Source organism: Peromyscus maniculatus, chromosome 21 (genome assembly GCF_049852395.1).
Source record: "Peromyscus maniculatus bairdii isolate BWxNUB_F1_BW_parent chromosome 21, HU_Pman_BW_mat_3.1, whole genome shotgun sequence".
In the NCBI taxonomy this organism is placed as follows: Eukaryota; Metazoa; Chordata; class Mammalia; order Rodentia; family Cricetidae; genus Peromyscus; species Peromyscus maniculatus.
In genome coordinates, this window is record NC_134872.1 from 44264483 (window position 1) to 44287441 (window position 22959).

The window sequence follows — 22959 nt, forward strand, 5'->3', positions numbered from 1 at the left end:
TGGGCAGTGCTATTCCTGGCTGCTACAAGAAAGCAGGCTGAGCAAGCCATGGGGAACAAGCCAGTAAGCAGTGTTGCTCCATGGCTTCTGCTTCAGCTCCTGCCTCCAGGTTCCTGTCCTATCTTCCTTGGATGATGGACCACAAACCATAAGATGAAATAATCCCCTTCCTCCCCAACCTACTTGTGGCCATGGCGTTTTATCACAGCAATAAAAATCCTAACCAAGAAACTGGTACCAGGTCATGAGGTATTACTGTGACAGACTTGAACATGTGTTTTGGGAGAATTGTGGTAGCATTTGAACTTTGGGCTGGGAAAGCCATTGAATGTTCAGAGATCAGTGGGCTGTTCTGTGTGAGCTCTTGGAAGATAAGAGGGTTGAGAGAAATGTAGACAATAGAGATGGGGATTGTGAAATTTCAGAGGGAAGTTCTGAGAGGTTCTTAAAGATTCTATTGAGGCTGTCCAATATCCTGAATTAAAAGCTACTAAAATAAAATCTTTGTTTTGCTGGGACAGTCTATTGACCAGCCAGGGCCCAAGAATCATCTGTGATTAAGAAGAGACCAGCATCACTGAGGTGAAACCTGGGAAGTGTTTCATCAGGGTCAGCACACAGAGCCTTGGTCCAGAGGGGACCAAGGCTGTACTTCATGCTGGCAGCTGAACTGGTAATGTGTACAATGCTCCCAGGTAGTGCTGGCTTTGAAGGTACGACGAGGTCATAGAGAGCAGCCGAGAGTGGCCTGTGAGAAGCCAGGGCAGGACACTGGTGAGGGTGCAGCCAGAGGAGATGTGAAAATTTCAGGATTGAAGGGGTCACGGGGAGAGGCTGAGGCTTGGCAGCCTATGGTAGCTTAGAACCCCTGAAGCCAGAAGGTCACTGGTGAAGGTGCAGCCTAATTAGGATGGAAACCCCCATCATCTAGAGATTCCAAGATCACTGGACCAGGAACAGCAGCAGCCATGAAGTGGGGCTGCCTCGAGTCTAGAAGACAAGCTGTCTGGGCCGCAGACAGCAGTGGAGAAATGGAACACAGAAGGACTCAGGCGTGGGCAAGCACTGGGTCTTGAATATTCTCGAACTTTGACTTTGCTATGGTTTGATTATAACTGTGACTGGGTTCTTCCTTCCTGAAGAAAGTATTTGACTTATTTTCTATTTTATAGTGCTCACAGTTGAGAGACTTGAACTTTTAAAGAGACTGAAGTTTTGTGGAGACTGGCTATTTTAGAGACTTGAACATTTTGGAGAGGCTTTGAAGGATGTCTACTTGACACAAGAGAGAATCATTTTGGGAAAGGAAACCTCAATTAAGAAAATGCCCCTCCCAAGTTGGTCTGTGGGTAAGCCTGTAGGACTTTTTTTTATTGATGTGGAAGGGCCCAGCTCACTTCGAGTGGTACCACCACTGGGCTGGTGGTCCTGGGTGCTCTAGGAAAGCAGGTTGAGCAAACGATGAGGAGCAAGCCAGTAAACCATCACTCTCCATGGCTTATGCGTTAGCTCCTGCCCCTGAGTTCCTACCCAAACTTCCCTGGATGATGGACTACAAACTGTTACGATGAACCCTTTCCTCTCCAAGTTGCTTACGGTCATGGTGTTTATCACAGCAACAGAAATCCCAACAAAGACAATGGTGAAGTCTCTTTTGAGGGGACTGCTGATACTTCCAGTCCCCTTCCCCTAACTGTTCCTGAGTACCTATGCTGTGATGTACAGACAGGGATTCCTGTAAATATGTGCTCCTCAATTGTTTCCTTAAAAAATTTTATTCTAAGCCAGGTACACGCCTTGAATCCCAGCACTCAGGAGGCAGAGGCAGGCGGATCTCTGTGAGTTTGAGGCCAGCCTGGTCTACAAAGTCAGTTCCAGGACAGCCAGGATTGTTACATGTAGAAACCTTGATTGAAAAAAAAATTCTAAACTTTATTATTGAAAAGGTAGCAAAAAAAAAATCATAGCAAAATTAACCAGAACCAAAGACTGTGCAATTCACTGAACTGCTATACAGTTACAGAAGCCATTCAGAAGGGAAGCTGTGTAAGTAACAAGGAGGACCCTAAGAGGGATGCATGGATTTCCCTGGGAAGAGGAAGTAGACGAGATCTCCTGGGTAAACTGGGGGTGAGGATGGGATGGGGAGGTATATGGGAACATGAGGGATCAGGTCGGGGCAGTATAGAGGAGAGTAACTTACGAAAGAGACATCTTGATAGAGGGGCCATTCTGGAGTTGGGGGAAACCTCATGCCAGGGAAATCCCCAGGAATCTCCAAGGATGACCCCAGCTAAGACTCCTTCTCCAGACTGGTGACTACCCTAATTGTCATCAGAGATACTCTATCCTGTAACTGATGGAAGCAGATACGGAGACCCACAGCCAAGCACAGGGCCAAGTTCCTGGAGTCCTGGGGAAGAGAGGGAGGAGGGATTACATGAGCAAGGTCATGACAGGGGAACCCACAGAGACAGCTGACCTGAGCTAGTGGGAGCTCACAGACTCTGGACCGACAGCCAGGGAGCCTGCATGGGACCGACCTGGGCCCTCTGCATGTGTGTGACAGTTGTGTAGCTTGATCTGTTTGTGGGGCCTCTAGTAGTGGGATCAGGACATGAGCTTGCTTTTAGGAACCTATTCCCCATGCTGGATGTCTCCACCCAGCCTTGATGCAGGGGGAGGAGCTTGGTCCTGCCTCAACTTAATGTGCCATGCTTTGTTGACTCCCATGGGAGGCCTGCTCCTTTCTGAAAGGAGGAAGAGTGGGTGGGGGTTAGGTGGGAGGTCAGGGGAGGGACTGGGAAGAGAGGAGGGAGGGGAAACTGTGGTTGGTATTTAAAATAAAAAAATAATGAATGGAAGCTGTGAAGCTTCACTGTTGTAGAACATTATTTTAAGGTGTGTAACTTGTTTATGTTGCATTTGTTTAACTCTGTGACGCTGTGTTACTGTTCATGTCTAAAACATCTGATGGGCTAATAAAGAACTGAACAGTCAATAGAGAGGCAGGAGAAAGGATAGATAAGACCAGCAGACAGAGAGTATATAGAAGGAGAAACGTGGGGGAAAAGGAGTAGCCAGAGGAGGACTCCAGGGGCCAGCCATCTAGCTACACAGCCAGCCACAAAGTAAGAGTAAGATTTACAGAAGTTAGAGCATGGGAAAAGTCCAGAGGCAAAAGCTAGCTGGGTTAAAGATAAGAAAAAGCTGGCAAGAAACAAGCCAGGCTAAGGCCGGGCATTCATAATTAAGAATAAGCCTCTGGGCCGGGCAGTGGTAGCGCACGCCTTTAATCCCAGCAATTGGGAAGCAGAGGCAGGCGGATGTCTGTGAGTTCGAGGCCAGCTTGGTCTATACAGCAAGTTCCAGGACTGGCTACAAAGGCACACAGAGAAACCCTGTCTCGAAAAATCAAAAACAAAAAAGAAAAAAAAAAAGCCTCCATTTGTGATTTATTTGGGAGCTGGGTGGCAGGCCCCCCAAAAGAGAAAAAAAAACCCAATACTTCATATTGGATTTTATTCTTTCATTATCAAATATATTTCATATACTTATCTGTACCAAAAATGAAAAATCTAAAACAGAGTTAAAACTAGAAAAACAATTAGTTTTTCATCTTCTTTCATAACTCATGCTCATTTGCCTACAATCCGTCCTTCCTTGTCTCCTAATATTTAGCCTTTCTTGTTCTCTCTCTCTCTCTCTCTCTCTCTCTCTCTCTCTCTCTCTCTCTCTCTCTCTCTCTCTCTCTCTCTCTCTCTTTGATTTTTCAAGACTGAATTTCTCTGTGTAACAGTCCTATTCTGGCTATCCTAGAATTCATTGGCCTCGAACACACAGGGATCCGCCTGCCTCTGTCTCCCAAGTGCTGGGATTAAAGGCGTGCGCCACCATCACCGGCTCTTGTTCTCTTTTTTAGGTTAACCTCTATCATAGGTACATTTGTTTATGTATGTACAAATTATTTGTGTGATTCTGTACATGAGGGAGACCACATAGTTTTCATATGATGGTTTCTGTAAAGACACATAAAGCTACACAACTGGATCAGAAAGAGTCATATAGTCACCTGTGTGTGAGCCGTGAAGTTTCCAACGTCCCTGCCTCAGATGACAACGTGTGATTCGGTCATTACACCATCTTATAAACAGCTCTTGTCCACTTTGGAGGGGACATCACTTGCTGAGCCTCTCCAGCCACCAAATTAAACTACAAACTATGGGTATCTGATCTTTTTGCCAGATGCACTCATATTCCAAATTATCCCTCCTCCACTCCCCCTTTCTCTCCTCTTCCCTCTCTTTAGGTCAGTTGTGTTCTAAACAGTTAACATTCTTTCTTTCTTTTATTCCCACATTTTTAATGTTGATAAAGGCATCTCCTCTACTTGAAAGCAGCTCTTCGAGATGAGTGGCAAAAGGAGTCATGAAGGAGATGAGAATCAGCAGTAGTCTTACTGCAGATCACCTGTCTTGATTCAGAGTAGCAGGCTGAGTTAACTCTGAGACGTGACTTATCTCCTCACCGAGTGCTGTGGTAGCAAGAGAAGGCACACAAACCCGTATCTGTGGCACACACAGAAGGCTGCTGCTCTCCGTGCCAATGATCAACAGTTGTGTGAAGAAAAGCCGTCACTTCACATATTTAAAGAACAATTTTTCACACAACATATTGATCATGTTTCTCCTCCCCCACCTCCTCCCAGACCATCCCCCACACTCCTATTCACCCACTTTATGTTTTCTTTTCCTCTTTCAAAAAAAGAAACAAAACAAACAAAAACCAGAAATACAAAGAACCCTCAATCACCAATGACTTCAGATAGACTTGATCCTGGCCTATTTTTTTAAATATATTTTTGATTAATTTTTTGAGATTTTATGCATTATATTTTGATCATATGCACCTCTCTTCCAACTCCCTAAAATCCACCACTCATTCCATACCACCAAATTTTGTGTCAGTACATTTTTTAAACACATCCAACCCAATCAGTGTTCGGGCATATGGCCATCCACTGTATCATGTTCCACTTACCAGGATCACATGCTTAAAGAAAGCAAACTCTCCCTGTCCTAGGAGCTATCAGTTACCAATAGTTCTTCAGCAGTGGGTGAGACTTCATGACCACCTTCCTCCTCTGTCAATCTTGAGATTGCGACTATCTTGAGCATGATGTCACAACTACTGTGAGTTCACATGTGCAACTATCCTGCTGTGTCTGGAGAACACTGCTCTGGTGTAGCATCTACTGCCTCTAGCTCTTACAATCTTCCTACCTCCTCTTCTGAAATATCCCCGAGTCTTGGCAGAAGGGGGTGTGTTATAGATGTCCCATTCAGTACTAAGTACTAGAGTACTAAGTACTCTATAGTATCTTATTCTCTGCACCTTGACAAATTGTGATTCTATGTGATATTCACCATCTCTAAAAAGAGAAGCTTTTCTGATGAGTGTTGAGAGATGCACTAATCTGTGAGTAGAGCAATGACTCATTAGGGGCTGGTTTAATACTATGTCCATTTAGCACAACAATAGTAGTAAGGGCCATCCAGCCACAGGTTCCTGGCCCTGAGTATGATGTGATGCATGGGTTCCATCTTATGAAGTGGGCCTTAAATCACATCAGAAAGTGTTTGGTTACTGCCATAACGAATTCATGCCTCTATTGCCCCATGAGCATATCTTGTCACACCAGTCATTGTTATAGCTTGCAAAGTTTGTAGCTAGGTGAAATCTATGACTATTTTCTCTTCTGGCACCTTCTAGCACTAAGAAAGACAGCTAGAGTAGAAAGTTGATTTCTCCACAGCCTATGATTCAAGTGTCTAGTGTTTTACCAGCTACTGCCCACCAGCAGTGAGTAAGCGCCCCCTTCCTTACATCCATGCCAGCATTGATATTGTTTGCTTTGTGGTTCTTAGCCATTCTGACTGGGTAACATAAAATCTCAAAACCGTTTTAATTTGCATTTCCCTGATGGCTAGGAATGGTGAACGATTAGTGGTTAAAAATACAAACCCAGCTATTTATATTTCAGTTTGAGACCTCTGTTTAGTTCCAAGCCCATTTTTGAACTGGGTTGATTGTTCCCTTCACGTTTCTATTTTTTTAATTCTTTTTTTTCTTTTTTCTTTTTTCTGGTTTTTCGAGACAGGGTTTCTCTGTGTAGCTTTGCGCCTTTCCTGGGACTCTCTTTGGAGACCAGGCTGGCCTCGAACTCACAGAGATCTGCCTGCCTCTGCCTCCCGAGTGCTGGGATTAAAGGCGTGCGCCACCACCGCCCGGCCTATTTTTTTAATTCTTTGTATACTCTAGATACTAACCTTCTGTCAGATGTGTGGCTAATGGAAGTTTTCCTTAATCTCAAAAAAATAATTAAAAATAACTTGGAGGTATTTCTTCATTGTCTATTTTATGGAATAAAAACTGGTGCTGGTTCACTGGCAGTCTGGTAGAACTGTACATTAAATACATATGGCCCTAGGCTTTTTATTTAAAAAAATTTTGTTTTCCCCTGTCCTCCCTCCTCCCACCCCCCAGCCTTCCCCCCTAATCCATCCCCTGATTCCCACCTCCTCCAAGGCAAGGGGAGTCAGCCCAGCCTGGCAGATTCAATTGAGGCAGGTCTAGTCCCCTCCTCCCTGCACCAAGGCTGAGCAAAGTGTCTCAGCATGGGCCCCAGCCAGCTCATGCTCCAAGGACAGGTCCCGTTCCCACTGCCTGGGGCCTCCTAAATAGTTCCTTCTTTTATTTCATTGGATGTTTTGCAGTCCGATCTGTTAGTATGTGTCTTTTAATTGGGGATTGACACCATTAATAATGAGAGTTATTACTGAACAGTCTATTCATTCCTGTCATCTTGTTGCTTTCATGGTGTTTTATTATACCTTTCTTGATTAAATGTTCTGGAATTGGTTATTCCTCTGCTCTCTTGGGTGTGTTTAACCTTCTCTTCAGAACTAAGCATTTCCTGCAGTAGATGAGGCTGTCTGCAGCTTGTCTCGAGCAGGAAATGCTCGGTCTCTTGCATGTCTTAAGTTTCCATGAGATCTAGGCTGAAATGGGAGGGAGGATGAACACTTGGTATACAGTGTGACTACTGTTATGGCTGATCTTCACTCTCAACCTGGTAGGGGTTAGAATCACCATGGAAACATCCCTAGGTTTGTCTATGAGGAAGTTTAACAAGGGAAGGAAAAGCCACCCTGATTGTGGGTGGCTCCATCCTATGGGCTGGTGTCCTGGAATGACTGAAAAAAAAAAGGGCAGTAATGACGTCTGGTTAGTTTCACTCAGAGGATTATTTCTCCAAATTACTTCTCTATGCACCCTTTCCTGCATTGCATGTTTATTAATATTTGAAAAAAGCAGGATTCCTCATAACACAGTGCGGGAAATGTTCACCCAAGATGTCTCTATTTCCCTGAATCACCTAAACTCCTTTAAATTACAGCTTTCAGACCCAAACAGTCAAAATGTATTAGAGAGGATGAAGGATGCCGATCCTATTCTCTCAAGCACAGAAGATGTACCAGAGGAAACTTCATTTTCGTTTTCTTTGGCCTTAGCTAGCATTTCCAGGGACACTTATCCTGAATATCCTCAATGCCCTACCAGAGAAGAATGTCCACACTGCCAGACTAAGAAGTCACTGCTGATACACACAGCCAGTTCTAACATCCTCACCTACTTTAGGAATTTGAAGTAAGTGCTGCTCACAAATTAAATTCTTCCTTAGCAGGCCAGTGAAATGGCTCAGTGCTTAAAAGTTCTGCCTTGTAAGCCTGAGGACATGAGGTCAGTCACTGGATTCCACAGTAGGAGAGAAACAAGTCCCGAAAGCTGTCCTCTGAGCTGGCATACACGATACGGCGCGTGCTGAATCGCCCTCCACCCCTCACATATGAACACACAATAGAAAAAAATCTCCCTTGGAGTTATAAAAAATTATAAGAGCACAAAAAGAGAGCAGCATGCGATTAAGAATATGCAAGATAAATCTTAAAGGCAAAACTGTAATATTCCAGGTGTCTTGAAGATAACTTGAGGAGCAGCTGCCTTGAGGAAGGTAACCACCACCTAGTAGCATGGGAGCACCTGCCCTTGATGGGATTCCAAACTCATCTTCCAAAATATCAAATTCATTACTTTACTGGGTTGAGGGGAAAGTGGAAACAAAATAAATCAATGACTAGTTCCAAGACAGGATAAAAGGGTTTGTTTGTTTGGTTTAATCACATACATGTAAGACACAGAGCATCCATGAGAAGTTCGTTCAGATTCAGTTTTTAGGAAGTTCATGTTTAGTCTGAGGAAAGAGTCTCTGAACCCTGCTTTCTCACACAACAATACAATATGGAACGTGTGTGTGTGTGTGTGTGTGTGTGTGTGTGTGTGTGTGTGTGTGTGTGTGTAACCTTAGTTGTTCTTGGCTGTCCTGGAACTTGCTCTGGAAGCCAGGCTGGCCTCGAACTCACAGAGATGCGCCTGCTCTGTCTCCTGAGTACTGGGATTAAAGGTGTGCGCCACCACCGCCTGGCTAACATGAAACTTTTTCAAGGACAACAAAGTGAGAGGAGACACTCTTCCAGCATAAGCACATGATGCATGAGACAGGAAAGAACAGGTCAGCAAAAGCTGCTGCTTACATCTGGTGTGGTACCCTAAAACACCCTCCTCCCTAGGAACAGGACCAACAGGACTCACCATGTCGTAAGTCGTTACAATCTTCTTCAGAACCTCAGGCACGATGGCCTGCAGCTCCATGGTGGGGTAGGGCTCACTAAGATTCAAGACCACCAGGGGGGTGTTGTCAGGCCCCAGGAATCGAGGTGACACAGCCAGCATGCACTGCATGAGGTTAGCCACCGACGAGAGGCCACACAACTCCTTGAATGATACCACTGCATTCTGCAAAATAGAAAAGAGGCCCTTCTGGGTCACTGTGATGGCTAGTCCTGGTTGTCAACTTGACCACAGCTGGAATTAACTAAAACAGAAATGGCTGAGCCCACCTGTGAGGGAGTTTTTTCTTAATTAAATAATTTGAAATATGAAGACCCACTTGTTTTTGTTTGTTTGTTTGTTTGTTTTTTGAGACAGGGTTTCTCTATGTAGCCTTGGCTGCCCTGGAACTCACTCTGTAGACCAGGCTAGCCTCAAACTCAGAGATCTGCCTGCCATCACCACCTGGCTGAAGACCCATTTCTAATCTGGATCTTGAAGTGGGAAAATAAACTTTAATCCAGATCTCTTGAGAAGATAATCTGGGCCACACCTTCTGTTGGAAATCTATATAAAGGGCATGGGAGAAGGAGGCTTTCTCTTTCTTTGCTGGCTTGCTCTTGCTCTCACTAGCAAATCCATTCCTTCACTGGCATTAGAGCCTACTTCTTCAGGATTCTGGTGTATACTGAATAACAGCCGAGACATCCAGTCTGCTGGACTGAACAATCACTAGATTCTTGGACCTTCCATTGTTAGATAACCATTGTTGGACTAATTGGACCACACCTGTAAGCCATTCTAAAAATCCCATATCTATACATGCGTGCGTGCGTGCGTGCGTGCGTGCGTGCGTGTGTGTGTGTGTGTGTGTGTGTGTGTGTGTTATAAGTATATACACATATATAAAGGGAATTTTTTTCCTAGTCAGAGTATGAGTCATAAGTGTGACTCCAGGCATGCTTGTGCCCTGTGTGGACAGAGCAGGTGGCCAGAAGAAGCAGATCTAGAGATCTAGGCTCCTAAGTAATCCATGTTCTGGAATAAGTTTTGAATTAAAACATTTCATTTTAATTAATATTGCTTTAACCACGGCCATCAAGCTATGGATGATCTTGTTCAAACTCATCTTGTGACATGTACGGAGGTGCATTACTAGGCTATCTAAAGTGTACTCCCCAGCAGTCTGTGGTAACTCCTTGTTGTTCTTCACAGCACATCCTGCATCTGTCACCTCAGCCTGGATTTCCCCTTTCTACCGCCCACCCCTGACTGCAGCACAAGTCCCCTGAGGGCAGGCTGCCATCTACTGGTTCCCGGCGGCACACTCTCACAGCCTGCTTGACGATGCAGAGCGGTGCGCCACTAAGCACCACTACAGATGGCTTCGCCGGCTCAGCACAGACAAGCCCTGGAGGTGTGATGGTTGAGCCTTAACAAGTCCCAAAAGGAATTACGTTCCATATGCACACCAACAGCCACAGGCAAGGGACAATGTGGTTTATTTGGAACTGAGAGTTTGCCAAAATGCATGCGCCCTCAACAATGGAGAACCCTTCCAGTTTTGGTTATCCGCTGACTTTGAGAGGAAGGCAATGGATGTCCTTATTGCAGGCAACTGTTCTTATTCCAGAGATGGCTACAGAATTAGATAGGAAACATAGTGTGTTTCCTGGGTTAGGATTCACTGCTAATGTCATTTTTATAATAGTGGCGTAAGAGCAAACAAATGGAATGGAGAGATGGCTCAGTGGTTAGCAGCACTAGCTGCTTTTCCAGGTGACCTGGGTTTGATTCCCAGCACTCACATGGCAATTCACAACCATCTGTAACTCCCGTTCCAGGGGATCCGATACCTTCTTCTGGGCTCTGTGGGCACCAGGCATGGATGTGGTGCCAAGATACACATGCAGGCAAAATACTCATACATACAAAACAAAGCAAGTATTTTTTAAATAAGCAAGCATCTTATAATACCTACAACATAGAACACATCTCACACACTGCTGTGGACTCTCTGTAAGGGAGACCCTAGGGGTTTATTCCTACATTGCTTACCAATATATTACATCTAGTCTATAGCTAGAGGTGTGGCTCATCCTTTATCAGGTATACAATTCCTAACAGACTGCTCTGAACCATGTTATTTCAGAACAAATTATCTTAAGACTTTCATAAATACATTTACTATAAATATTTTATGTAAACAATTATCTATCCTCTAAAATCAAAAGAACAATGGCTCATTTAAATGTTTCCAAGCACTAGAGCTCCACAAAAAAGATCTGTAACACATCCCTTTACTTTAATCAATCTACCTTTTGCTAGGTCATCAATTTGTGTTCCATCTAAGAAATAATAATATTCAACAACATCAGAGATTCCCATGTAACTCTATTTTTTAAAAAAGCTGTTAACTGGTCATAATAGGAACATAGGTAAGCAGCTTGTGAGTCAGCAATAAGACCAGTTTATTCTAGCATCAATCAATATTTCAACAACCACAGTTTTGGAAGTTAAAATGATGAGAAATGAGACCAGTAATAAACATTCTAACAACCAGTTGTAATTTCAAAGTATTTAAAATTAAATCTACTATTGCAAAAAATAAACATCCAGAAATCATAGACATGCAAGTAGAAATCTAACCATGAAGACACACCTGCATGTTCTCTCTCAGGTCCGTGGCGTCCCGTATGGGGGGCTGGGCATTCTTGAACACCTCATCTACGGTTTTAATCCACAGTGTCCTCAGAGATGCGTATTCGCGGGACTTCTTCCCTTTCCTCACAGAAAGGCCCCTTTTATGAGGTTTCCCTCCTCCTCTTCGGTTAGTGATGGCCACGTGGACAAACAAAGAAGCATGGGCGAGGACTTCTCCAGTCAAGGACTGCAGAGGGACATGGCGGTAGCCTGTCTGTAAACACTCAAAGGGAATCGTGTACTGGCCAATAAACTCGTCCCCAATGTAGTCGTCGTCCAGCACTACAAAGCGCACCATGGCCAGTTCAGGGAGGTTGATTTGAAATTCAAAGCTTTCATCAAAAATGGGAGCATCTCCATTCTGATTCACGGTTTTTGTCCTTTGCTCTGCACAGTCAGCAGGAATTCCATGGATTTCCACATAGACATAAGGATCCACTACATCACCTTTGGCACCTGACCCTTTGGGCTTGGGAAAGTTCTGGCCACTGATAATTTTAATGTGAAGCAACTGAGGTGAGACTCCGGGAACAGAGTCCTTTGTGTTGGCACTGAAGAAGGAGACTTCCTCCCTCATGATGGCTGGCCGAAGAACATAGCCACAGTTCCCGTTCTGCCGAAACCAGCCGATATTCAGGTCCATCATCAGCCCTGGAGTCTGGAAGTTCATGGCCACAATTTGACACCCACATTTCCAGAAATCTTGAGGGTTCATGTTACTCGAATCAATTCTCATTGGACTAGGAAAGACCCTGGCAAGAAAACGCTTATTGTAATTTACGAAGTCCCCGGGGTTTTCATTGGCATATTTGCTGGCAAGCACTTCATTAAATGAACACACTTCCCAGTACTTCTGCACCTGAAAGGACACCTGAAATTCCTTGAACTGGACTGACTTACAGATGCTGACCAGTTCAGACAGGTCTTTGCAAAGCTGAAAGCGCTTCACAGGCACCTGGTTGGGCTGTTCCACGATCTCTTTCCCCATCCTCTGAGACATTTCTGCCCCTTCATCTTCATCAGTAACATCGCCTTCCACACCAGAGCAATTTGAAGACAGCTTCTTTGCTTTGATTAGTATTTTCCCTTTCAGGACATCCGGAGACGGCAGGTAAGACTCCTCCATATTGGGTGATGTTGTATACAGCTTGTCTCCTAAAATTTTCCTCATGTGTTGGACCATCACTTTCTGTTGTTTAATAGAACAGTGGTTTTCTAAACATAAGATGAGAGGATACTCAGAAGCAAAGAATGCATACTTGTTAATAATATCGATGACACTGCGGAAGACTATCTGAGAGGTCATGGTATGGCCTGTGTAAATCACAGGCTCGTTATCTGGCCCATCCCACACATCTAATTCAACACTCCTGCAACCCATTTTAAGAGCACGGATATACCCTGTGATGTCAGAGGGGCCCCGGAACTGGTCCTCTATCAAGTATGTATTATGGGAGGAGTTTATAAAGTAATGAGACAGTGGCTGCTTCATATCCTGACAGACCTTCTTATGCTCTGGATCAAATATGTAACAATCGGGTGACATCAGGTAATTAGTGAACCCATCTATGGAGAGCCAGCCCTTTTCCTGACCTTCTTTGGATGGCTCGTATTTGTGAATAATTTCAAGGCTTATCTCCTCATTTATATGTGCTACACCCTGTTCTGCCTCAAGAAACATCATAAGGTCCTTGGTATCAAGGAATTCTTTATTGCTTGAAAACTGGACTAAAAGGAAGTAAATTTCAGGTCTAGTACAAAGTTCATGAAAAACCTCAATAAATTCTTCTTTTGTGACTTCAGTATCAGCTTTGTCCTTTGATTTATGTAATTCTTTGAACTTAAGCTCAATTTTGCTTGTTTTTAAACCAGGATTGAGGTTTCTGATACATTGTACAGCATTACACAGAGTTATATGTCCAAGATCATCTACATCAATTTCACTAAACATTTGTGAAATCCAAGAAGTCCTCATGTTGTCTTGGCTACTTTCTAACATATCAAGTGTATGTTTCCCATAAGAAATCAGGTACCGGAGTCCCGTCACCCAGATGTTTGCAACATCTGCAGAATTTGCAACCAAATCAAGTGACTCATAATTCTCTCCATATATGACTGAAAATGCACAATCTTCAGATATCTGCTCAGAAATGCCATTACTGCGGAATATATCTGTGTTTTTCCCTGTTCTCACTTCCTTGATAGATTTGATATCAATCTTGGCTTTCTCAGAATCCTTCTTAGATGGCTCCCACCTCAGGCTTTGCATGTCAGCGTCCAGCAAAAAGTACCGATGATAAATCCTGGAGTTTGACCGAACCTTTTTGAGTTCAGAACCCTCAACCATTGAGTTGATACAGTCACTGGCACTGCTGATCTTCTTCTCTGTTGGCATGCTGCTGAACGACACAGTTTTCTTCCTCTCTCTTTTCTGTTTCGTTCCATCCTGGAGGGGAGAAAAGTGTGTGAGGATAACATAAACGCAGGTGTTCGTGTTCAGACAAGGAATAACATTTTAATTCCCTGAAAAATGTAGGCTATGATTTCCTATTCCGGCTCTTGTGATGAATGACAGCTGTTCATCTTTAAAGCTTAGAAGAGACCTTAGAGACTCAGTCTAATGCCAATAGGAAAGAAAGTATTGCTTAATAACCATACTCATGCATGACAAGGCATCCCAGTCACAGAGAGCAGAGACTTGTCTATAGACCTGGCTACAATTTTCAGGAAATACAGGACTCCTTTCCTCACAAAAAATCAAGAATTCCAAGACATTAAGAGAAGAACATCAAGCCAACCACAGTACCCACCTGTGGGGGGCCTTTGCACCTCCACCACTCATGTGCCTATGCAGATGCAGATCTCCTACATCAATGTTTCCTACAGACTTAGCCCTACATGCCTCAAAATCACCTACGTTACTTGGTTAACGTAGTGCCGATTTCTGAGTCTGTGTAATGAGACCTCTAGGGATGGTGAAGGGATCCGTATTCAGCAGCGTCCCACATGCTGGGGGCAGAGACTAAAGCCTGAGAGACATTTTCTAGCCACTTGGGTTCACTGGTATGTTTTGAGTATTTTATTTCTCAACTCTATGTATGACTAGGCCAGTAATGGTTAAGCATGAACCCACACAATGTATGTTAAATGGATAGACATGAATTCCTGGCTTTTGAACAGTATCACAGTAAGCTAGTCATGGTCCTGCAAACTTCAGGTAGACACGGATTACTGTTAGTCACGTTGGGTATGAGAGGAGTTACAGATTACAGCTGGAGTGCATCTACAATGATAGAGGTGGAGTTATGAAAACCTGCTGCTGTGCATCTTCATGCTGCGGCTCAGGAACCTCCAATGTAAGGCTGGGTTACAGTGCAACCCTAGTAAAGCTTCAGGGAGCAGCTACTTCTAGAGGGGTTTGCACCCTCTGCTTTCCTGCAAAATCCACATTTGAAATTCACTCACATGTAAGAGCTGACACTCATATTCACTTGTATATTTCAAACCTTTCCTATGCAAATACCTTTATTGGACAGGGAAAAAAACACTGAAATGACTACAAGTATCTTTGGTGATCTAAGCTTAAAAGACAGCATTGCTTCTCAGGAAGTATATGACATCTGTGATACATTTTTAGCAACGTACTGTATTCATAAATAAGGAACAGAATAGGAATGGGGGTGTGGGACTCTATAACCTTCATTAATAAAAAAGGGAAAAAATGTAATCATGTAAAAGGCAATCCTGCTTTTCCTGCTCCACACAGCATCTACATAAATAAAATCTCTATATTTAAAAAAGCCATTATTATACTATCTATATCTGAAATTTAAAACTATTCTTACTTTTGATTATCTATACTTCCAAAAGCAATTTGCAGAGGGTAACTAAATTTAAACTTTAAATCATACGGGTACCATTTTCCTCAAAGTTTTAAAATGAACCATGGAGGTTTTTATGCTCTGAGATATAAAGTAAAACATGCAGCCATCAGGCATTGTATTTCTCTCTAACTATAGCATCAGAATGATAAACTACAAAAGAGGTAAAAGCTATGGTAATTGCATCTGTAAGATTTATTGTATCTTAGTCACTCAAATCCCTAAAGCATACGTTGTGTTTTTTTGAGTTGGCATGAAATCAAATTTGTAGTCAGCCATGAAACAAATGTATAAATTTCCTATTTGTCAGAACAAAATGCATCTTTGCCTCTAAAAAGACACATTTTCCTTTAATAAGGGCAACATGTTAATTTAGTAAGGGAATTTCATAATCTATAAATTACACTTCAAAGTGCTACTGGTAAAATGAAGTCACAAAGATAAATGGAGGTGTTTATCTACTGATCCATTAAAAATATATAGTATTTCCTCAGCATTTTCCATTTTTTATTCTCCCATTTTTGCACTGATTAATAATTTACTGCAACAAATTCTAATTCGCTACAAAAGACATTTCACATTCATGATTTTCTTAGCTATCAAGAAGGAGAGGACTGAACAAAGTTCTTAACAGAATGCACAAAGCACAGGCATGAGTTCATGCCAGTGGATGTGGGACAGGCGGCAGCTTCAGCACTGCACTGTGCCTTTACAAGTCCTGTCTTCTGTCTTACAAACCAGGCCAATGACTACACTGATGCACACTCACGAGGTTCACCCAAACACAGCCTGGAATAATGAGAGCAAGGGCACTCTTCGCCAGTCCCCCTCCCTATCTGTGTTAGTCAAAGTCATCTTGTCTTCTCCATAACAAGACCTGAATGGAGACACTTGTTTCTCCTTCCTCACTAGCAGACAAAGCCATTAGGAGCCACAAGGAGAAGACGTGCTTACTTACAAACTGTTGCAGTTTGGATCTTAGCTACCTCCTTCCCCAAAGCTAATGTGTTGGAAGCTTGATGCCCAGGCAGCAACACTTGGAGGCCCAGCCTTGGGGAGGTGATTGGGTCACGAGGGCTTTGACCCTATGAAAGTTGTATTCCCTTTATGGACTCATAACCACTTGGAATATCTGACGTAGTTAAAACTTCCCAAGTAGAGCCTCGTTAGAGGAAGAAGGTCATTGAAAGCATGCCCTTGAGCTGGGACTGGTAACACATGCCTTTAGTCCAGCACTCTGGGAGCAGAAGCAAGTGGATCTACTTGAGTTTGAGGCCAACCTGGTTTACAAAGCAACTTCTGGGACAGCCAGAGCTACACAGAGAACCCTGTCTCAAAAACAAAAAAGAAAAAAAAATTAAAAAGCAAGAAAGCAAGCCCTTGAAGGGAAGAGTGTGCCTTGTCCCTGCTCCTCCCAACTTCTTGCTCCCTGGCTGCTGCTGTGGGACGGTCTGTATGTCAAATTGCTCTGATTGGTCAATAAATAAAACACTGATTGGCCATTGGCCAGGCAGGAAGTAGGTGGGACAAGGAGAGAGGAGAATTATGGGAAGCAGAAGACTGAGGCAGAGAGACACTGCAGCCACCGCCATGACCGGCAGCATGTGAAGATGCCGGTAAGCCACCAGCCACGTGGCAAGGTATAGATTTATGGAAATGGATTAATTTAAGCTATAAGAACAGTTAGCAATAAGCCTGCCACGGCCATACAGTTTGTATGCAATATAAGTCTCTGTGTTTACTTGGTTGGGTCTGAGCAGCTGTGGGACTGGCGGGTGACAAAGATTTGTCCTGACTGTGGGCAAAGCAGGAAAACTCTAGCTACAGGCTGCCATGAGGTAAGTGGTTTCTCCACATGCTCCCAACTATGTTATTCCAATTTACAACTGGCTCAGAAAAAAATGAAGACAAGTAACTGGGGACTGAAGCCTCTTAAGCTATTAGCCAAAATAAATAGTTTCCTGTTGTAAGTCGTTTCCTAAGGTGCTTGGTCAATAAGGAGAACAGGTGTGAACTTGATTTGTGCCGTTAGCTAAACCAGATTTCCTGGCTGAGAGAAACAGGTGGACATGATGTCAAGACATATATATACAGCTGGGTTCCCTAGAGCCAAAACAAAAGAAGGGGAAGACAGAAGTACCTGAGCAAGAGAGAAAGAGAACTATGATGAGATAGGAGATCAGTCCTCACACCACCTAACTCCCGGCTTCTACCCTTCCCTGCTTATTTCAACTTGGCCTTCATTTTTTAACCCAAAAGTGATTTAGCACTGCCTAGGCTAAACAGCTGGCCACTGGCAGAGCTGGAATCAATTCTCTGTGTGTTTCTTAATACAAGTTGGGTTAAATTGAATATTGGAAAGGACTCAAATTATATGTGCCATATATACATTTTTTTCTTTTTAGATTTTTTTTTTTGGTTTTAACTACAAAACTAAGTGGATCTAGCATGTATTAATCTTCTAAAACCACAGAAAAAGAATCTAACTTCCTACAATGTCTCGAATAGTTTTAAGAATATTAAAACTTCTCAGAGCTAGCTGGTACAAGCACTCATCAGCTAACACTCCGGAGTGGAGAAAACAACAATATGAAAACTTATTCTGATGAAACATTCCTGCTCCTCCTGGGCACATACCAACGGCAAGGGAAAGAGCACACAAAAATGGCCTGGACTTAGAGAGAAATGGTTTCCTGAGGAGTTCGCCTAACAACTTGGAAAATTCGTATTTTTTTTTTTTTTACAAAGGATCATAAAAAATGCTTAAAGATTCCTTTAGACATAAATGAAAAAGTATTAACAGAATAGCAATTTTGTACCAAGAATTATTTTAGGAAAAGCAATGATTATGAAGAGGCTAAGGAAATGCCTGCACCACAGGAAAACTCAGGAAAAATAGAAATCTTTATAGGACTCACATCAAGCACTGAAAGTGAAAAGAATCACATTGCGTAGAGTGAAAACTGCCTACTTTAGTTAGTAGAAAGTTGTCACCAAAATTAGTAGGCCATCTGGGATATTTAAGCAGTAGCATTTCATAATGGGAAGAGTTCATAAATTCTCATCCTGAGATGAGGTGGGCCTCGTTTCTCCTGCTCGCAATCAAGGTGGGCACTGGTGGAGTTCCTCCTGGAAAAGAGCCTAACCTATGTGCATAGGTTAGCCATGGGCACACAGGCAACATGCCATTTCCCACTGTATTTCCCCTACCTTTCAAAGTGATTTGTGACACAAAAGAAAGTTGATTACTCCTCAATGAACACCATTCAAAAATGCTGCATCACTATCCAGGATCAATATCCCAGCAAAAGAAGGTCTAAGAAGGGAAGCAGGTGTCCAGGCAGGGGATCTCAGATGGGTGAGAGGGCAAAGCGTGAGAACAAATCAGTCCTTGTTTGTGGTTTGTTTGGAATGAAGCTGTTTCATTGGGATTAGAAGTAACATGGAAGAAAGGAGTGCAATCTGTACGTTCATCAGGGAAGTCTGGATGAGCTGAGAAACACCATACTAAGGAAATTTCTACCTTTTTAAAAACTAGTAAAGCAAAACAAAACAACTTGTAGTGGGTAGCCGTTCCAGTTTTGACCTGGAAGTACCACCCCCTTTAAGGCTTCCGTAACTGTTAAGCCTAAAAGGCAGAGCTGAGAGAAGACCCCTGAAGACCCGAGATCCAGATGCGCCAGCTCTCTTGGTTCCTGGATCCTGGACACTGGAGGTAGACTGAGCAGAGTTCTCCAGAGAACACCACTGGACTGTGCCACACCTTTCCCAGACCCTGTAACCTATCCCTTCACTTGTACGTTACCCCACAAAATAAACCTCCCTTTTTAACTACGTGAAGTTGCCATAATAATTAAACCAATATCTGGCGCCCCACGTGGGCACGATTTGTAGTTAGAGAGTTTCTCTCCGGGTCCCGCCAAGCCCGGCAGTCCTGTAGCCCACTTATAAAATAAACACACAGATGCTTTTATTATTTAAACTGTTTGGCCATTAGCTCAGGCCTACCATTGTCTAGCTCCTACACTTAAACTCAGCCCATTTCTGTTAATCTGTATGTCACCACGTGTTCCATGGCGTTACCTGCTGCCTTTACATGCTGTTCCCTGGACGGCAGGCTGGCTTCTCCTCCAGCTTCCCCCTCTCAGCCCCTCCTCTCTGTTTGTCTTGCCTATCCTATACTTCCTGCCTGGCTACTGGCCAATCAGTGTTTTATTTATCAATCAGCACAGCTCAGTGACAGCAATTCTGCACTGGAGTAGTCGTCATGCCAGGTCTAGCAGGTCACCTTGCAGAGTTCTCACACATCTTTAAAACTGTGATGTAATTGCTAAGACAAAAGAGGGGAAGACAAGCAATCACTCTAGAGGTCACTCAGCAGAAGTGAAGAAGTACAAGACTGTTTGAGCAAAGGCTAGGTATAGTCAAATGCTGATTCTGGTTCATGTGTCAAGTATCAGAAAGTTACAGAGAGTGAGAGACCTTGGAACACTTAGCCTGCAAAGGGATGTGTCCATCAAAGCCCTAACTTCAGAGCACAAGGAAACCTGCAGAAGAGGAGGCAGAAAAAGTGTAAAAGCCAAAGGGGTTGGAGGAGAACAAGGTCCTAAACCAACATGATCAAAGCTCATGAACTCAGAGACTGGGGCAGCAAGCATAGGGCCTGCACAGGTCTGCATCAGGTCCTCTGCTTCCAGTTTGGAGTTTTAATGGGATTCTTGAGTGTGCAAATGAGTGGGTCTCTGAGTCTTACGCCTTCTTTTGGACTCTTTCCCTTCTCTTTGCTTTGCTCAATTCTGATGTGTTAGTTTTTATTTTATTATATTATATTATGTTATGTTATATATTATATTATATTATATTATATTATATTATATTATATTATATTATATTATATTATATTATATTTATTATATTATTACCATTCCTTAGGAGACTGTTAGTTTTCTACTGAGAGACAGAAAGAGAGTGAATCTGGATGAGAGGGAAGGTGAGAAGGACTGGGAGGGGGTGGAAACCATAATCAGGATATATTATGTGAGAGGAAAAAAAAACCAAACCAATTTTCAATAAAAGGAAAAGAAAAAAGATCCAGTGAGAAAAGTGGACAATGTGGACAGCATCTCCAAAGAAAGATGAGGGCTATAAGAAATGGCTCAAGGGAATGCTAGTTCAAAAACTCAAACTCATCTGAGATGATTCCTTTACTAAGTTAATAAGCAGACTAGACAAGAGAAGGGAGATTCAGTGAACTTGACAACAAGTCAGCAGAACTACTCACATGAAAAGAGGAAGAAGTTAACTAAACACAAATAATTCCAGAGCGTCTAAGAGACGTTGTCTATCATATGAAAGTGCAGCCAGGGCAAGTAAGGAGAAAGAGACAAGGACAAAGATCTGAAGAGCCGGTGTCCAGGGATGTTGTACAACTAGAGCAAGCAGAATCAAACACACACAACTAGAAATATCAGAACCAAACGACTGAAAATCTGATAGGAGAAAGGATTTAAGACAAGAAGAGAATAACGTTACACACAAAGATGCACAAACAAATACAGTCCATATGGATTAGAGAAGACTTTTCTAAGGAGCCACACATTGTCTACTTACAAATGTACGACAGTTTTATGGGAACAATCACTTCTTTTCAAGGACTGTAGTCCTGAAGTGCTCTGTGTTTTCAAAGACAAAGGTGTCCCTGAGCAGGAACCAGTCTCTGAGGAGTCCCAGTTCAGTTCAGTTCAGTAGTTTCTAAAGGATAAACCCATCCCCCTTTATCTAAGAGGGTTAAGACCATGCACTACTAACAAATGCTTTACAGGGCGAAGTAAAGAATTATTGCTCCCCAGGAGAGCATGCCGACCTTATTAAACACTAGAGTGAAGGCAAAGGATGCTTTATAGAATTGTAAAGAAAATTTAATAATATCAAAAAGAAAGGTGGAGGAAAAGAGTAACAGGTTGAAGAAAACCATAAATTAGAGATAGAAACAGCATTTTATTAATAAAGATAACAAAAATAAAGAAAAAATCTGACAACTGCAAAATGTTTTTCTAGAACCATCTAGTTCAACAATTTACAGTCTCTCGTTTAGCAACTGCCCACAGAATTGGGCAGCATACTGTGGACCAGAGTTACATGACTAACTGTGCCTCAGTTTTCCTACAAGTACAACAGGCCTCAAAGAAATATCCGTCCCTCACCAGTTATGTAAGGCAGCTGCCGCACAGAGCAGCCAGGATAAAATTAGTTCATACTTGAGAGGAGCTTTAGGTGCTGCTGGAATTCTGCACAGCTGACATTATTAGATTCTGTGAAATATACTGTAGGCTGAGGAGAGCTCTTCATAAGAGAAAAGCAAAACAAAATACCACTGTAAACCCATAACTGGAATAGTCTGATCACTTAGGCTTGCACATGACTTCCTCTGGCTCCTGGTGAGGGAGGGCAGCCAGAGGCCCTCTCAATACAACGCTTCCAAAGGCAGCATTTGCACATCTTGCTCCAGGGGACAAATACGTAAACCATTTCTCAGAGCCTTATGTTAATTTCATCAGTTTAATTACTAAACCCATGCTAGTCGACATGTAGTTTACTGGCAACAATTTAATTTCTATATAAATAATCACATATAAAATGCAAATGTGAAGCAAAGGTCGTCATAAAATTCCAGTGACCTCACTCAGAGCAGTTTGCGACCAGACTTCTTCAGAGGATTGCTTTTCTTTCACCTCCATGACAATTCTTGTGCAGATTAACCTACAGTGTTCAACTCTGAGGAAGAAAGCAACTCCTAATTTCTGTGCAATGGTACTTTCAAGGTCAGGTTAAAACATCCAAGTCACTTGCTGTGACGAGTTACACTCCCTTAAAACAGTGAGGTCTATAATTATGGAATCAGAGGCCATAGATGCAATAGCATTTTCTCAACAACAGTGTTTTAGTGACACATTTCATCACTGCTGAGACAGTTATTCAAAGTAAATTTACAAAACCATGACTTACACGTGTGTCTAATATAAACTGCAATAAAGTTCACTGGGTTTTCTTCAGTAATGAAAATGTAATAGTAAAAGCTCAGGGCTTCTGTAAATTAGACTTTACATCCCAGGGGGAAAACTGATGCTAAGGCATTTAATTTATGACCTATAATAATGGTACTTAAGCAGCCCCCATTTGATGTGGAAACTGTCAGTGTTTCTCATAGGTGGTAATTTTTTTATTGTTTTTATTTGTTTGTTTTGAGACAGGGTTTCCCTGTGTAGTCCTGGCTGCCCTAGAACAAGTTCTGTAGACCAGACTGGTCTTGAACTCACAGAGGTCCACCTGTCTCTGCCTCCCGAGTGCTGGGATTAAAGGCGTGTGCCACCATGCCCAGCTAGTAATTTCATATGCAGCACATTGCAAAGCTTGCTGACTTATACACCACAGAGATATTGAAAGATGTGATCATATAACTAATGGCTGAAAACTTCCTAGTAAATTGCACTGAATGTGAAAAGGTATACAACATCATTACATAATGTGACTGCTTAGTTCCGTGCACGGCCAGTTCTAAGAGCACTGTCTCTATCACTAATATTTCACTCCTAAACTGTGCTGGTTCTCCATTATTTCAAAGACAATGTAGAAGGAATATTTAGTC

General features: G+C 42.7%; 1 protein-coding gene across 6 annotated transcripts in view; it reads right to left on the reverse strand.

The window, feature by feature from the left end:
* Plcl2 (phospholipase C like 2) overlaps nt 1-22959 on the reverse strand; it is a 182589-nt gene that overhangs the window by 71065 nt on the left and 88565 nt on the right. For all 6 annotated transcript variants that reach the window (XR_013046740.1, XM_076557575.1, XM_076557574.1 and 3 more), the window contains 2 exons: nt 11393-13879; nt 8713-8916 (listed from right to left, as the gene is read on the reverse strand). Coding sequence is in view for 5 of the 6 variants with exons in the window: in XM_076557575.1 (XP_076413690.1) it covers nt 8713-8916; nt 11393-13879 (2691 nt within the window). In the remaining variant the exon portion in view is untranslated. The remainder of the gene's footprint in view (nt 1-8712; nt 8917-11392; nt 13880-22959) is intronic.